Below are 18,694 nucleotides of genomic sequence, written 5' to 3' on the forward strand. Positions count from 1 at the left end.
AAAAGGGCAGATGTATCTCCTATTAAGGGATGGAGATGAAACAGAAAGAGCCTGAGTCTTAAATGACACTGGTAAACCCCTACACCAGCCTTGGCTTTGGAGTCTTCTTGTGATATAAGATAATTATATCAATATATCATTATTCTTAATTCACTGTTAGGTTTCTTGTAGCTGAAAGTATTTTTAATTGCTATGCATGGTGTGAGTCCAACATTCTGGAAACAGTGAATAAAACAATTTTAATATTTCTTACTAATTGCAATTCATTAATTTATCATAAAATGCTTTCTAGGGATTCCTTTTTTGTAGACAAAAACTCACAAAGAAACAATTTAAAGTGGTAGAATTTATTTCAATATAATATATATGTATGCATATATATGCTATTTTAAAAATAAGCATGTAAACTATAAGACATAAATCAGTCTTTATTTAATATTATCAGAATAAAAGAGCATGTATAGAAGTCAGTCTAACATATTTGCATTTGACCTTTAAAGGTAGAATACATAAAATATTTAACATATTGTATTTTATCTTATTTCAGTTTTCACATTTTCATCATTAGGTATAAATACCCTTAGGAATGTGCCAACTTATAACTTACATTCAAATAACCAAAATCTCTTAACAGTTATTAAAGTACCATTAAATCATGTAAAATGAGTAATCTAAAAAAAAAAAATACTAGCCTAAATTAAAACCCTGAGGAATTAAAATATTTTTACACAATAGTTTTGGTTAAGTGCAATTCCATGTTTATACTACTTTATTTAAGGTCATTCTTGGTAAGGCATAGTAAAAATAAAGTCTACTTAACTTACAATCTAAATCTACATTTTATTTCTGGCTACAAAGTTGTTTTGTTTCCCCAAAAAGTAGTTTTTGCATGTCATTCTGGATTTCTTCACCACCTGCTGGCTTATTTGCTTTATATATATTAGTTAAGATTTGTGCACACTAAGCAGAGCTGCTTTACATGGTGGTTGAGACAAAACGCACCTGAAGAACTACATGTTAGAGAGTTCATGTCCGTGCTCAACCATGGCCTGCACAAACTGCTTGAAGACTCGATCCATATAAGTGGACTGCCTTGGCCAGATACCCTCCAGAAAACCAATATGGCCTCCGTAAGAAGTAAGGACCAAAGCTACATTAGGATTTTGCTTAGCAGTTTCTATTGGAATAGCTTGGGGGGGGGGGATGGGGTGGGGGGACAGGTGGGCAGTGAAGGAGGGGTAAGAGAGAGAAAGAGAGAGAGAAAAAAACAATTATTACCAATTTTCAAATAATAAGGAAATAAGAAAGAGCATATGTCACAATCATTTCCAATCATTATAAACAAAACACCACTAGGCAAGTAAATATTTCTAATGATTATGGCTAATAGAATGTTTGACTAATTTATATTAATCATCTATATTCTTATAATAGTTCATGTTTATGATTATGTACTGGACCAAAATATCTGAGAGAATCAATCCAAGTGTTTAATCATAATACAAAAGAATAGTCCCAGTTGTGTTATGAGAAATTAAAATGAGATATTTCAAGGAATGGTACTTATAATACACTACAAGATTCCCAGTTAGAAGTTATACCAGGAAAGAAAAACAACTAAGCTTATTACTTTTGTGAGAGTTATACATTTATTATGTATGACTTTGGTTAACTTTATGTGAAGTTAAAGTCCTAGGACCAAATAGTGGCTGTATCAAGGATTCAAAATTATACATATGATTTATAGAGTAAAAACATATATATATTTTATATAGCAAAAAAAGAATGGAATAGAATACTACTCCAAGGGGTCATGGTGACTATCTCTGGGTGGAGAAAAACATTGGTGATGCCCTGGCCGGTGTGGCTCAGTTGGTTGGAGCATCATCCCATAAAGTGAAAGGCTGCAGATTTTATTCCTGGTCAGGGCACATGCCTAGGTTGCAGGTTGGGTCCCCAGTTGGGACAACCAATTGATGTTTCTCACATCAAAGTTTCTCTCCCTCCCTCTCTCTCTCCTTCCCTTCCCGTCTCTGTAAAATCAATAAGCATGGCCTTGGGTGAGGATTAAATAAATAAACAAACAAACAAATAATAAGAAGGAACCACCATACCCAAAGTCATATAGATTTAAAAAAAATAAATTAAAAACAACCATTGGAGATTATTTTTTTCTTTATATTCCTTCTCTGAACATCTCTTTATAGCCAGTAAAAAGAAAAACTTTATTTTGAAAATATAGTGGCTGTATTTAAATAATTCACCAGTAATGAGAGTCTTTTTATATGCTCTACAAAATCTACCCTGAGTAAAAACTTTACTTGAAGGATATGAATTAGAGAAAATGTTTTAAGATCTATAATGGACCCCAACCTGGCATGAAAAGTATTTTGATTTCAGGTAGGCTATATATTATCCCCTTAAATAAGATAACATGGTTGATGCAATAATTAGTTTCGTATCTTGGGCAGAGTCTTAGAGGTAAATGAGCTAATTATAGGTCAGATCTCCCCACCCCACTCCTTTCTAATAAAGGAAAAGAAGCTGACACACTGTAAGGAGAACTGAGCTGCTTCCAAGACAGAGCTACTGCTGTGCCTGTTTAGATGATGCTCTAAATTTGACCCCTCATAATACTCCCTACATCAAGGCCCAACAAGTCAAGCTCTTGTCTAAAGGGGTCCTGAACTCACATCCTTAGCCAGCCACACCTAAAAATGAACATCTACCTTGGTATCAGGTATGGGAGGGGAAGGGGATATGACTGATGCTGTTTTTGTTTTTCTTTTTCACCTTACATTAAGGCTTAGATTTAGAGTGCTACATTTGCCTGTAATGGAATTAGTAAGAGCCCCAATTGAACACTCTGAATACTCTCTGGAATTTCTAACATTGAAAGTTACAGTCATATCAGGAGAACAAAAGGCTGTCAACATTGAGTCATGTGAAAGATGCTGGCTGCCTTCCCTCTCAGAATGCAGACAATTGTCCACTATTTCAATGTTGCAAGACTATTTTAAGGGTTTGGGAAAGAATAGGAAATAATGAGTTTAAACTTCAACCAAGCAGGTCAGGTTAAATGCTGGGAAAGTTTTGTTGGTAGAAGTGTCAGTGAAATATAAAAATAGATGGAGAAATACTAGACTTCCTTAAGTCCGTGGATAGGCTAAACAATCACCATGTAATCCAACTGAAATTAAAGTTTACAGTTTCATTTTCTGATTTGTAGTCAAAGGCCAAAAGTTCCAATTATCTAATGTTATCTATGATTAATCATAAATCACACAACAAAATTATATCCCCTAGAGAGATGATAGGTGAATTTTTTTCTTACATACTTCGGGGGATTTTCTGAAAATTTGACAATACACATATATTATGTTTACAGTCAGAATAATTTTTTTAATGAAGTAGTTGGGGGAAATAGGGAGAAAAAGTTTTATATAAAACTTTGTGAAATTTCATTGGAAAAAAATTAGAGGTCAAGTGTACTGATTCTTAAGATAGTATGATTACTTCTAATCATCTTATATTGCTTCAATGTATGAACACATGCATATGTATATCTTGGTTACCAAATTCCATACTTCTTGAATTAACAGCAAGGAAGTAAATTTGGGCATAATTTTTGTTTATACAGTATCCAGAGGGAAAACAAAGACTGTTTTCTTCACATAGGACTTTAGAGTCTGAATGGGCTACACTCTTTAAGATATCCAAAGACACCTTGTTATAAAGTCACAAGTTGTCTTCCAGATTAAAAGGGGAGAAATGTTCTAAAGGCTCCTGTATAGGAACTTCAGAAAGAAAAGGAAGGTGATGACAATGTACTTTTGAGGCAAAGATACTATGATATACATTGTCCAAAGAACATTATATTTGTGAGAAGGAAAGGCTATAAAAATGAGAACTAGCAAAATATTAAGAGTTATAATTTGTTCTCACAGTGGACTAGATAAGAGCCTATTATGCCAACATTTAAAGCAATTTGGTAAATTTAGATACTAAATTATGAGTGTCTTTTTTTGTTTGTTTGTTTAATGCATGGGAAAACTGTAAGACTGACATTTTATTTATTATTACTGTATTTTATTTAAAAACAATATTTTAAAACAATTAACTCATCTCAGAATATAAATATGTTAATTTTACCATGACTGGGTGAAAAAACGTCATCGACTGAATTCAGACACAACACTGGAATCCCCACTGATCTCAGTCTGCGATTTGGGCTGGCATCGGTATAATAATCATCGATTGTTCGGTATCCAAACATGACCGAAGTGAATCGCTTATCAAACTCTCTGATGGATTTAGCCTGAAAAACAAAAACAGATTATAACTATTCTTGGGATCAAAAGAGAAAATAAAAGTATTACATAAAGTTCTCCTACCTTCATGACGTGATCCATGTCAATCTGTTTTACAAACATATGCCGGTGCCTGGAACAAAAGAATTTCAAAGGTAAAAAAGTAAGGTCATTTTCATCTCAAACATACCTAAAACATATAATAATAAGCCAAGCACAGGGCACCAAGTTGGTATTCAGTAATTAATTACTTAATCAGACATAGCAGGAGCACATTGATATTTGTCCCAAAGACATTTTTTAAAGTACAATATTTTTTTCTTAAGTGAGAAAGAATGAACCAGTTCTATAATAAATGTAAGTGTTGTTTCATAACAAATTAGACCTACACACTGCTGCTAATACACCAATTTGGCCAAAAAGGCCTTAGGTAAACCAGAAGCTTTCAGTTGGATTAATTACCTGAAGATACTATTTTTAAAATTGCTATACTGAAAATTAGAATTTATATTTTTATATACTTATTTTTTAAATGTTGGTCATTTTTATTGTAAAACCCATATTTTAACTTAAATCACTCTTTATTTTTCTTGCTACTGTCTTCCATTCCAGCGATCAACAGTAATTGATGATTCTTAGTATTGTAGCAATATTTTATAATCAACATCTCTAATTTAACAAATAGGTTAAATTTAATCCAATGCTTAGTATCAACTTTTGAGTAACTATGGTTCAATAAGTCATGTACAAATTAACTGATTTTACTTAGAGTTTATATTTAAATTTATCAACTCACTTAAATATGCATGGTGACAGTCATCAAAAAATAAACATAAACATATCTATGTTTTTTGCTGCCAGACTGTTTAACTGTTAGAAAATACACAAATGGTTCCGGAAAAACTAATTCAAAGATGGTCTTTTGATAATGTTAAGAACTGAGGGTGCTGAGAATATCCAAGTGAACTGCATTCTTCTAAGCCTCTAAAACATACCATGCTTGTAAGCACATACTTAAGGAACCATATTATTCAGCACTGAAACACATTACTTACTTATATCAGATGAAGAGTAGGTACTGATAATATTAGCAACAAGTAGAAAGTCTAGGGAAATAACTCATAATGTTACTTAACCACTTGATACTAATGTTTTTAGTCTTTAAGAATAATTTAGAACAGCGACTGAACAATGATCTTCAAAGTGGGGATCTATACTCCAGGAGTTGTACAGGTAATCCATTGGGGTACTGAAAGAAAACATTATAACCTTTATCTATATTTTCAGTTTATATTTAAAATCTTTTTACTTTTGTATACATTTCTAATATAAAGCATATTTTGGTGCAGAAATAATGCATGCAATGTACATAAATAAGCATATGTTAACAGTGTTATGCTTTAATACTTTTTTATTATTGGGACTTGTAATCCAAAAATTTTGGAGATATCAGATTTTAGAAATGACTCACTTATTCACTGACGACTGGAGGCAAGTTGTCAAATAATAATTAAAAAGCAGCCAGTTCAGTGGTTTCTCCAATGACTCTGAGCAAGCAAAAGTATTCCAACCAACGGAAAAAGTTGCAGCTGCCTTCAAAGGAGTTTTTCGTCCCATTTTACCCAGGTAATTTAGAAGCAGCATTCTAAAATGAGAAACAGGAAATTCAGTGATGAATTTGTTGTATCTCTCAAGACATCCCATTTTCTAACTATGGACTTTAGAAACTATGAAGAAGAAAAATATAAATCAATGTTTAAAGTACTTTATCCTGGAAAAGCATTCAAGTATCTTCATTCTCTTCTTAGAGTAAGTCATATACTTGTTTCTCTTGCAGTTGACTGTATTGTGAATGGGACAAAGCATACAGCGATTGCTTATATATACATCCTTCTATAAAGTAAAACATGAGAACTCCACTGTAAGAGTAGTGTTTTTTTCCAAAATGATATTGGAGACTTATTAAAATTTTGCAAATCCCTGCACCCCAGCCTCCAACTGAATGTTTAATTTAGTATGTGAGGGGTGTTTCAGGCAAATTTTTTCTATAAAGGGCTACACAATAAATGCTTTGGGCTGGGGCGGAGGAGCCTATAACCTCTGTTGCGACCACTTAACTCTGCAATTGTAGTCCAAAATCAGCCATCCATAGACAATACATAAATAAATATACATGGCCATGATCCAATAAAACAAGTTATACCTGCATTGAAATTTGAATTTCATATAGTTTTCACATGTCATGAAATATTATTCTTTTGATTTTTTTCAACTATTTAAAAATATAATAACCATTACTAGCTCTTGGACTGTATAAAAACAGACAGCTGGTCAGATTTGGCCTGCAGGCTGGTTTTTCAACCTTTGGCATAGATGAAAGTGCTCAGCAGGAGCAGTATTCAAATGTGGCTGCAATTTGGAAACACCTGGGAAGATTTTAAAACTATTACAGATGTCTGGGTCTCTTTTGAAGAGTCATTCTGGGTGGGCATTCTGGTTGCCTCTGCAGACTTGTACCAGATAGCAAGTCTCTGAAGGGCTTCCTAATCCAGAGTTAGACTTTCTGAGTTAAGGCAGAGCGATTGGCCCGGAGCGGTTTCTCTTTCCTCTTATTGACCCTTGTCTCCTATCACATAGTTTGCCTCTTCCTCTTTGTTCTGTCCATTTTCCTGATTCTACCCTATTCTAAAATATTTTGGTTAAAGAGACAAGTATGAAGTTTAATATAATACCAATGTCAGAAATCTAAGTTTAACATTGCTATCTAAGAGAAATGATGATGTTCTGAATTCTGCTTCTCATTCTAGTATTTTTCATTCTTTATTTCTCCAATTGCCTAGGTTCTGAAATACAAGAAATGGGTAAAAATTCTCATTCATTTTTTTCCAACCCAAGTGGCTTACTGAGTGAATGTGATGAGGTTTTAAAAAAAAAAAGAGAGAGAGAGAGAGACTTCTTTTTGGAAAACAATAATGACTCTGTATACAGTATGTGGTTCACTAAGCCATTTAAAGTGTTAAATGCTTACACTTCTGCAAAGGATTCATTCTGTGGTCCTAGTTTTGGTAGCCTATTCTTTGGCTGAAGGTCAGAGATTTCTGGGAGGCTGATATAATGGGCAAATGGGAAGGGGTGGGAGGACAGCCATCATGAGTAGGACCAGGAGTAGCTATATCCAAGTAGGTGGCTAGAGAACTTCTTGGTTATTACTCAGGAGCACAATAATATCAAGATGTTACCCCAGGAAGTGTCGTTTTATTTCAACAGAGAAAAGGACTCCATTTTTCCACCCCCCCACCCCCCCCCCCCCCCCCGCCCCGAAACTACAGAGAGGGAGAGAGAGAAAGATGAAGAATCCATGGATTAAGAGATTTAAAAGGCATATCAATCCCAATGTTTGGGTTTTATCTGGCTCTTGACTCAAACTGTAAACATCGGCCCACCAACAAACAAACTGACAACTGGGGAAGTGTGACGCTGACTAAATATTTGATAATATTTAGGAATTATTATTCGTTTTGTTCAGGTATGAGACAAGTATTGAATGCTTGTTTTTTAAAGAGTTTTAGAGTTACTTACTGCTAATTTGCCAATTCACTGAGAGACTAGAATCTGTCTGGAGCAGCATGGGCTCCTTGGCCAGACTCAGTTCTGGTTCAAAGCCCTACTTGACTCCTGGCATCACAGGCTTGGGGCTTACCCCAGTCTGGGGATTGGGGAGTGCGGGCACTGGGCATAAGGATTTTGGACAGATGCTTTTGTCTGTTGCACTCCAAAAGAAAAAAATGTGTCACGCTGTATGAAACACATTCCCAAGTGGTAAACTGACTTGGGAAGGTGTCACAGTGCTAGGCAACTAGAAAGGGTGCTTCCCTTGAACAATTTACAAGACATTAATATTCAACCAGCTGCAAAGGCTAACGGTCAAGTTCTGCCGTCAAGCACTAAGGCTTCAATGTGACATGAATAAGCCATTTCCCAGGAGTTTCTGAATAGAGAATCTGGGCCTGTTTATGTAAGATCTGGCCTTAAAAAAGTCAAGACTTTATAAGATTAAGGAAAAAAAGTTCAGCTGGCACCCTGTCCTTTTAGGTTCACACTATGGGACAGAGGAAACAAATGTGAAATTCTGTCCATTAAGCACAATTCAGAGATTCTGCCTAGGTTTTCTGAATTGATTCAGATTTCTTTCTTTAGTAGGTCAAGTCAGACCTTCCATGCTAATGTAAGAAACGTATTCTTTTCTTCTTAGTTTATGTTTATCAGAATCTAAAAAGGTGGTCAAACCCTATTTTTTAGAGTCTATCATTTGAAAAAGCTGTTCATTTTCAAATAAATATGTTCTTAAGATTATCTGAAAATTGAAATGACAAGTCAATTATAAAATCTAGAAAAAATATTTTATATCTTATGTGTTGATTTTAAAGAATAGTTTTGGACAATGGTATAGGGAATCTAAAATGCCAGACAATAAAAACTTTGGATTTTATTAAGTTCAGCATCACTAAAACAAGCAATATAAATGCTATTAGTAAAAATGAACCTAAATATATACATGGCATAACAGTTCCAAAAAAAAAAAAAGCCCCAATGTAATTGCAGGCAGCACAACTTACAATAATATTGATGTGGTTAAAATATCAGGACTAGGGAGCTAACAAAATTTCACAGTTTCTAGGAGAACATTGCAAGATAGATCCGTCTGCCCAACAACCAAACCAAACCAAACCAAACCAAGCAAACAAACAAAACCACCACCAGAAAAAAAAGTTTTTGAAGGCCTCTTCAGTTGGAGAGAACAGTAAGTGATTACTTCTATGATTGGAATGATAAAAGTCATGCTACAAATTCAGCTTCCTGAGTGGTCCAGGAGGACACAGGTACAGGGCCAGCTGGGAGTACATCAGGGAATCTGAAAGTTAACATAGAACCCAGCAAGTAATGGAAATCAACTTCATGGGGTTCAGACAAGCCTTCATGTTCATAAAACACCAAATACCCCAAGGAGATACTTGTATCCTTTTCACTGCAGAAACCAGAAGTCAAGGAAAATATTAAAATTCACTTGAACTAATTCCTTCATTCATTCAATCTCATGTGGTAAAATATGATTAAAAATAATCAAACATTTATTTTAAAATGTCTGTGTAGCAGTCAGTAGGTAAAGCCACTTCCCTCAGATATTTTAGAAAGGAAAAACCTTACCCTCCCATTGAGACCCCTGCTGCCAGGAAAGGAGCCGAAGGGTACAGACTGTGTACGTGATGAATAACTGTCTCCAAATCTTCCGTGTTAGCACAACAGTAAGTTCTTGGTGTCTGTAAGCAGTGACAGGTAAAGCACAAGATTCAAAATTGTGAGATTCATAATTTGTATAATGCAGAGATGTCAAAAAAGAGAAAGAAGTCATAAATATGGGGAAATAACCTTTGTTTACACATAATATGAATAATAAAAATTCATAATTTCCCTATCTTGTAGTGCATATATGTTATTTAAATCAATGCTAGTCAAGTTGGCACTAACCAAAAGGCTTATATTGTGCCAGGAAGGCTTGACAGAAATGGGCAAGACCAATACACTACCTTGAATTAAACAGATACACAGTACTTTATTCATATGTGCCTCTGACTAAACAAGAACAGAGTCAATTTAGGAAGAAAACGTGGAGGATTACACTTTTTTAATAGAAAAAAAACCCCTTATGCCTGACAGAGTTATTCTTAAAAAAAAAAAAAAGAACAAAACAAATAAGCAAGCAAGCAAAAAAAGCTTTCCAACAATGCCACAAAAATTATAATTTGTGGCTCATTTCTAACTGGAGAACTGTTTTTTCTATTATGAGTGCTGTCTACCAATGAAGGAATGTGGTTTCCTGGCACTGCCTTCAGTTTAGATAAAGCAATAAATATCCAGTCAGATCTATTAAATATAATCTTTTACAATAACATGTACATATAGCCCCAGCTGCACCACAATGAAACAGACACTTAAAGTGTTAAAATACATAAAGCTGATTGTGCTTCAATACACAATGCATTTAAACAAATGGTTTCCATGTGAACTTTATCAATAATGGCTCTGTTTCTAGCAGAAGAGCTTCACAGTTGCATTATTTGAGATACCGGAGGAAAGGGCAATCTTGTCTGTAGAATATGTGTGAATGTGTGTCCGAATAAAGTTTACGTGAGATAAAATTTAATAATAAGAAAGGGACTCTGGTAGCATTACTCTAATAAAAATACTGAAACCAGTTATTTGCACTGCCCCAATTATAGTATTCCAGTAAATCATGATTATAATAAACCATGATCACAATGTTGTATATGAAGGTATATCACCCACCATTCAATCACTAATGAGTAGTCTAAGAAAATTACAGTTTTCAGTGATCCTTCCAACTAAACTCAAGACTAAAACACTACCTATTGCCTATTGTCATCTCTTTAAGATCTGCAAATATGGAACTCTCCAAAAGATAAGTGTTAACCTGGCAGCATTTACAATGGATAACATTTACTGAATAACTAAATCTGTGTCTGCAAAACCATAAGGGAGATCCTATTATCACATTTATTTTATAAATAGGAAGCTGAGTTTAAAGAGATTAAATGTCTCCTATAACACCTGAAGAGCTGACTAAGCTGAGATACTTTTAAAAATACCTTGTGATTAAATGCATTTGAGTGACACAAATTCAGTGTAAAGTCTAAATAGAACAATATCTACTACTATGCTCATTCATAGTGACTGCAGAATTCGTCACAAGAATTTAGGTGAAAATATCATTCTTACTTGGCATTTTTATTACACATGAATCTCTTCACACTGAATAGCTTTAAAATTTCTGAATTATTTATGAACAAGTCACTAAAGTGTACTCTTGTTATGGAGGTTTTAAGTGAAGTATGTATGTACACACACACACACGCACGCACACTACCACACAGAGTTAGGGTACAAGAAAAAATGGTCTGTGAAAAATTATTAGAATCAGAAAATCTTAGTGCCAGGAAAGACCATAAATAGCGCCTGACCCATTATTTACACATGATAAAATTGAGGCTCAGCATGATTAAGTAATTTGCCAAATGTCACAAAGCAGCAGAGCCTGGCTAATATGCTTGTAAAAAATAAACATTCTTATAAAGCACTGGGATTTCATGAGGCATTTAGTAATCAAATTAATATCTAGAACCCTTAGATATAGGAACCTATTTTTCCCTAAATGTTTCTCTCCAAATAGATTACATTGAGATTGAAATGGATAACATTGATGTTGACCAAAGCTGCCAGAACGCTGAAACTCAGCAAACCCAGAGCCTGAAAGCGCGATTCACTCCCTGCCCACTGCTGCCTTGGCTTCCCTGATGGCACTCTCCCGCTTTCCTCCTGCTGCTGGCTTTCCATTTCCTGCTCAGTTCCTGTTATTATTCACACAACCCTGAATGTGGTTATTCATTTCCAAAAGTTATGTCTTAGGCCTGCATCTGCTTCTCTGGTTAATACCCAATTCCTAATCTTACCTACCTCCATAGCATCATCAAACCACCTCCATGCAATGGCTAAACCTAAGTCTTCACTCTCTTTTCTTCATCCTGAGCTCCAGATCCAAATTTCCAAATTCTAGCGGACAACTTCATTATAATATTATTTCAGTCCTTTAAACTCAAAATGCTCTAAAGTAAACCCTTTTCTCTTCACAAAGACTTCTAATGCTTCACCTAACTTCCCATTTTTCTATAAGTGACTCCTATTTTCCTAGTTAAAACTGTAGGTGACATTGCCTCTTCCCTTTCCCTTACCCTCATAGCCAATAACTGGTCAAGTCCTGTGGCTTCTTTCTTAGTATCCCTTGCAACAAACACAGGAGGCCCCTTATTTCAACTCCAGTAAAGGTTTGGTATATTAGATTCTCTCAGAATAGCCTTTGGTATAAGGATGTGAGTGCAGGTAGCTCATTTGGAAGGTGATATTAGGAAGCACCAGTAAGGGGGTGGTGAAGTGAGTCAGAAAGTACAGCAAATCAATAAAGAATATTTTACCAAGCAGTTTGTGTCTGTGAGCAACTGGAGCTCAATCCTCCTGGGGCACTTTGGGAGGCTGTGTTGAATATGGCTCGAAATTATCCCAACCAAGTGGCAGCTCCCTTCAGCCGTTTCTTGAAGGCTGTTTGTGGGGGAAGTTAACTCCTTGACACTTCTGGTCTGTCCTGAGCACAGGCCCAGAAGGCTCCAGTGGCTAGAGTAGGCCCCCAGTCAAAGAGATATGAGTACTTGCAGTCGGAAGCAATAGGTAGGCATGCATAGCAATGGTAAGTGCCAGGAGGTAAGAGTGTGGCAGGGTATGGCACCAACTGTCTCTGTTACCTGGCCTTTTCCTTTTTCATCTGGACTTCTGTGATAACCTCTTAACTGGTTAACTCCCAGACTTTTCTGATAACCATCTCAAATTGCACCTCCTACTCACTGTTGGATTAATCTTTCTAAAGAACACTTCCAGCTTTAATTATGACAGTATTTCTGCTTAATATCCTTTGTTAGCTTTCCACTGACAACTGACTTAAGGACAAATTCCTCTGCTAAGTATTTAAGGTCTTCAACAATATGTCAAGCAATCTTTCCACCTCTGTATTTTACTATTTCTCCATATGCATTGAGTTAAGCCAATGGGACACTGTTGTTCTTTTGATTATTATAGTTCTTAATCTCCTTGCCACCAGTGTAGACTTCACCTGCCAAGTGCCCTTCACTGCCAGCTCTGCCTATTGAAATCATGTTTTGAACAAATATCAGGCAAAGGTAAGACTTGCATCTTGGTCTCCAAGACCTCACAGGTTTTTCCAGTTCTACCTCTAACTGTCCTGGCCAGCCTGCTCTTTGCGTTATTATCTCTATGGGTCTCTATTACCATTTTACCTCTATCTCTTACAGTCAATAAATACCTGTCAAATTGAACTGAAACACATGGACTGAAAATGAAAAGGCCTGATTAGTAACCTCTGCTATGCAAAACTATGTGGTTATATCATATAACTTCTTGCTACTTGGTGGGCTCCAATAGGACACATCATATGCCTTCTTTTTCACAGGACTTGAGTCCCATTAAAGAAAGGATTCATCCAGCACACACAGCAAAGATACTTATGGGGGCAATGCATTGAATTGGTAGACCTGGCAGAAATTTTCTTCAGGTCTGAAAATCAAACTAGTAGATTTTTTTAGACAAAAAATGTTAGCTAATTCTTAGTTGCCAGAGTTACTAATGCAACCAGCCACTATCTTATTGCAGTAATTCCTCTTTTTCCATGTTTCCAGAGCCACACCTAATCAGGAGAATGATAAAGAGAGGCCTGGCAGGATTCAGCTGGTTAGTGAAAACTACTTTCAGAGAGAGATGAAAATGGAAAATCTGGAAGAATGCGGAAAACCTAAAAGACAACATTCCAGCAGATGTTTGGGCATAAACATTTTATAAGTTAGATGGAATAATTTGACATAAGTACAAACCAAGATTATTCTAATTGTTTATCTGTAAATATGATCAGAGAGAAACAACAGTATTTTTTTTCATGGCTAGAAGAGGTTAGTTTTTAAAAGAGTGTTGGAGAGAATAATGAAATAAAATTAATTCTTAATTATTCATACATAACAGATGGGAAAAGAATAAAGCACATGTTTTATATTTATTTATAGATAATATCTAATTTATCCTTCTTAATCAACTTCCAAAAAGTAGACAAGTTAATTTCTCCTTAAACTGAAACAGAATTTTCTTGTCCTGGTTTAGAAGTCATTTGCTTTACAATGCAAGTTTCATCAAAAATTTTTTTCATCTAGAAACAAATTTAAATTCACCCTGTTAATCAGGTAGCTTGACTTTCCCTAGCTATTCTGGGAGGAGATTCATTTGCTGATCTGCAGAAGTCATAACCCAGAACCCTTCTCTCAGTATGGGGGTTGCCACATATTCAATGGTGAGCCAGGCCAGCTAGGATTTTAGTTTTCTGTTCAGTAAAATGACAACTGAAAAAGGCACTTAAATATATTTTTTAGAAAATCATTTAAATTACACGTTTATGACATCAAAATGTCTGGTAATCACCAGGAATGTATACTATTTCATTTTACAGTTTTCTTCCCTTAAGTATTTAAAGATCTGTACTTTATGTGATAAGATGTTGCTTAAATAAACTCTGGGAGATACAGCTCCCTCTAAAAAAAAATAAGGATAAATCATTTGATAATAGGACTAATGATGCCGTTTAATTGATGTCTACAGTGTGTTTTTATTGTATGTTTTATTCCACCCACCCTTGGTTCTGTACATAGTTCCTAAGGACAATTAGATTTGCCCAAATTGTCCTTAGGAATATTGATTTTATTTCTGGAAGATGAGTTTGTTAAGGAGTCAGAGAAAACAAAAGTATGCATATATAATTAAAATTAGAACTTTAATGAATAACCAACTATTTCACCTAGTCATTGGTAGACATATAAAATGGCAAGTATCAAAACTTTGCCTGAGATTTTAATAATTTCTTAAAATAACTAGCAACAACGCAAAGGACCCCAGGAGATATCCTGGCTGACTCTGAGGCCAAGATGGCCCTTGTGCCATGTTTCCACCAGTGTTTGACGTGGTCATGGTACATGCTTATGCATTCATGCTGCACAGTTACAGCAGTAAAGAAACATAGTTTTGTTAGTGGCTTACAAGTCAGTAAGTTTTGTTTGGCTTACAAGTCAGCCAAAGAGAGGAGTCATCATTGGTCCAGGCTCCTAAGAAGAAAATTTCATGTCCTGCCCTGGCTGGGTTTGGGTCCAGAGGAGGCTCACCAGGACCAGGGTTCTAAAGGAAGCTGCCACATCTAGAATGACCCGCCACTTTGGTTTTTTGCCCTGCCTGTATAATAGACTAACTGAGGACTGTTAAGACAAATTACAGATACCTTAACTCCCCACCCCACACTGCCCCAGACCAAATGAATCAAAATTTTGGTGGGGGGAGGACCCAAGTGTCAGTATTTTTTAAAGCTTCCTAGAGGATTCTAATGTGCAGCCAGGGTTGAGAACCAAATGCTTGAAGATAATTAAAACACAGGGTGAGAGGTGAGCCAAGAGAGGAAGAGGCTGCAAAAAGAATGATATGACCTGTATAGAGACCTGGAAAGAGGGAAATCTAGTTCTACAGGGATTCTTTGCAGCGCATGGGGAAATACAGCAAGTCCTCAATTAACATCATCAATAGGTTTTGCAACTTTAAGCAAAAGGGCATATAATGCAACCAACTTTACCACAAGCTAATTAATGTAAACAAGAGTTAAGTTCTTATGATATCTCATCTATGTTATAAAAAAACGACGTTGAACGAAATTATATTAGAGGACCTGATGTATTACCAAACATGTTATACTAACAGGATCACCTGGCACATATTAAGCATTCAATAAGTGGTAGCTAGCTATTAAAGTATTGTTATTATTCCTTCTAAAATTCTTTAATTATTGAAACATTTGTTTTATTTGAAAATTATTTAAATATAGAGAATTGTAAAATCCTTTGTGTACATACCACTACAACAGCCGATATTAGTGAATTGGATCTATCAATGCTGAGAGAAAATTTTAAAGGATTCGATGCATCCATACCCACATCTGACTGAACTCCGCCTTCCTGGGTTGTTCTGGACATGAAGGTGGAGGGAAGAGGGAAGTGGGTGAAGGGAAGATGGGGTGGAGGGAAGCTGGAGAGGTTATTTTGGGAGCATTTAGGAAAGGGCAGCCTTGGGTGGGATATGATGGAGTTCAGTAGGAAGGTTTTTGGTGTGGGAAAGAGAGCACTTGAAGGTACTACCCTTGTTACGGAAAGCCAGACTCAAGACACGATTCAGGGAACGGAGTAAGCCTTTATTCACACGCGCGGGCTCAGAGGAGGCAGTCTCCAAATTCTGAGCCCCGAATCGGGGTTAGATAGGGGTTTATAAGCCCTAGCATTCCGGGCGGGAAACGGATGGGCTTCCCAGGTGGGGGAAGGGATTAGCATTCAGGTGGGAGATTGATGAGATTGATGTGAACCCAGGCGGGGGAAGGGATGTGAAAACGGGCTACAGGAACAGATAAGCAATGATTAACAGTTAACCTGGGAGGGGTCTCTGGCTAGGCTGCTCCTCTTAAGTCATCTTGCCCTTATCATTCCCCCCTTTGATGCTAGACGAGATTGGCCTGAGTCTTAGCATCATCACACAAGCCACGGTGGTCACTCTGTTGGGGATGGGTCGGGAGTCTTTGGTATCGGTGATGCTAGAGGAGCAGCACTCGAGCAGCCGCTCATCTGGTGACCACAGTCTCTAGGTTATTAATGAGGGTACGCAGCAGCCAGGGTCCTAGACTTATTCCTAAGAGGAGTAATATCAGGGGGCCTAGGAATGGAGCCAGCCAGCGGAGCCAGATTTGGGTATCTAAGCTCCATGTCCCTTGCCCTGACTCTCGGTAGCGCTTCGCACCATCTTTCAGCTCCTTAACCTTCTGGGTTAAGATTCCAGCCTAGGAATAGGCAAGTCCTCCCTTTTTCTGCTGTGAGGAGATCTAGGGCTCGCCTATTCTGCAGGGATCATGCCTTGGTTGCCGACTAAGATGGTTGGTCACTACTCTGGGGTGGGATCAGGTCTCTGGTTCCTCGGGTAGACGGCCCACTGTCCTTCAGTTCTCTTCAGCCGGACTGTGGGGGCTCCCTTCGAGGTGGAGGTTCGGTGGCTCCAAAGTCCTGACTCGTCTGGATCTGCTGCTGCCTTGGCTCGAGTGTAGTGGATCCAGGGGGTTATTCCTGTAACTTTAAGGGCAGTGGGGGTGGTTAATAGTACTAGATGTGGGCCCGTCCAAATGGGTTGGAGTGGTTCCTTTTTCCAATCCTTTACCCATACATACTGGCCTGGACGGAAGGGGTGTGCTGGCCTCCCTCGGGGTTTGGGTTCCTGGCCCAATTGGGTCCCGTAGATCCTGTCTAGGGTCTTACCCAACTGTTGTAAGTACTGGGTCTGCTGTAACTCCCCCTTCTGTCGAAGGTCATTGGGACTTCCTATTCTAGTTATAGGTGGGGGTCTTCCAAAAACTAACTCATAGGGAGTATACCCCGAGGGGTTCGGGGCATTCCTAACCCGTAGCAGGGCTAGTGGTAACAGGTCTGTCCATGGCAGGCCGGTTTCTTGATGGAACTTAGCTAGGGTTTCCTTGAGAGTTCGGTTCATTCGTTCCACTTTACCGGAGCTTTGGGGCCGATAGGCCGTGTGTAGTTTCCAGTCGATGTGCAGGAGCGGGGCGGCCTCCTGAACCACCTGGGCGATGAACGCCGGGCCATTGTCACTACCAATGGTGAGTGGGAGCCCATATCTGGGTATAATTTCCCTGAGTAGGATTCGGGTTACTTCCCGAGCTTTCTCAGTTTTGGTGGGGAAGGCTTCTACCCAACCCGAAAAGGTGCAGATCAGGACCAGGAGATACTTAAATCCTCGGCTGGTCTTGACTTCTGTAAAGTCAATCTGGAGGTCCTCGAAGGGCTGGGACCCCTTGTGTTGGACTCCCGGTGGGGCCCCTTGATGCGGGGCTGCATTGTTCCTTGCGCAGGTAACGCATTGAGCCAAGGCTGTTGAGCACAGGGTTGACAGGTTGGGGAAGTAGAAATACCTTTTGAGCAAGTTTTCCAGGGAGGTCTTACCCAGGTGAGTCAGATGGTGGCAGTTTCTAACTAAATTGCTGGCCTGGCTCCGGGGCACATATATGCGCCCATCAGGTAACCTCCAAGTTCCCTCGGGGGTTTCTTGTCCTCCGGCCTGTTGGGCCCATTTCATTTCTGCTGGCTCATAGTCCCGACGGTTAAATGGGGTTCCCCAGCAGGGGTCCGAGAAGGGAGGGCTGTACTTCTGCCATCTCACCACATACTGCGGCAGCCTTTGCTGTCGAGTCCGCCTTCTGGTTCCCGCGGGCCGGTATGGTGTCTTGTTTGGAATGGCCTTTGCAGTGGATGACGGACACCGCAGTTGGGGCCCACACTGCTTCGAGGAGACGCAGGATTTCTGTCTTGTTTTTAATTTCCTTTCCTTCTGCTGTCAGCAGCCCGCGTTCTCGGTAGATGGCCCCGTGGAAGTGCAGGGTGGTGTAGGCGTACTTGGAGTCAGTGTAGATACTGACTTTCCGGTCCCGGGCCAACTCCAGTGCTCTTATTAAGGCCCAGAGTTCCGCTCTCTGGGCCGACCATCCAGAGGGCAAGGCTTTAGCTTCTACCACCTGGTCAAGCGTGGTTACTGCGTACCCTGCCACTCAGACCCCTTCTCTCATATAACTGCTGCCGTCTGTGAAATAGGTCACGTCAGCATTGGGCAGAGGCTGG

At 38.1% G+C, this 18,694-nt stretch overlaps 1 protein-coding gene across 1 annotated transcript in view; it reads right to left on the reverse strand.

Annotated features, from left to right (window-relative positions):
* Nucleotides 1-395: 395 nt before the first annotated feature.
* The window catches only part of ABHD3 (abhydrolase domain containing 3, phospholipase), a 43,109-nt gene continuing 24,810 nt past the window's right edge, over nt 396-18,694 (reverse strand). The window contains exons 5-9 of the mRNA XM_054583438.1: nt 9,516-9,628; nt 5,782-5,955; nt 4,395-4,443; nt 4,153-4,318; nt 396-1,189 (exon numbers count right to left, since the gene is read on the reverse strand). Coding sequence (XP_054439413.1) covers nt 1,011-1,189; nt 4,153-4,318; nt 4,395-4,443; nt 5,782-5,955; nt 9,516-9,628 — 681 coding nt within the window. The 3' untranslated portion in view covers nt 396-1,010. The remainder of the gene's footprint in view (nt 1,190-4,152; nt 4,319-4,394; nt 4,444-5,781; nt 5,956-9,515; nt 9,629-18,694) is intronic.

This window comes from Pteronotus mesoamericanus, unplaced genomic scaffold (genome assembly GCF_021234165.1).
Source record: "Pteronotus mesoamericanus isolate MK-2021 breed Mesoamerican mustached bat unplaced genomic scaffold, CSHL_Meso_final contig_74, whole genome shotgun sequence".
NCBI classification, from domain to species: Eukaryota; Metazoa; Chordata; class Mammalia; order Chiroptera; family Mormoopidae; genus Pteronotus; species Pteronotus mesoamericanus.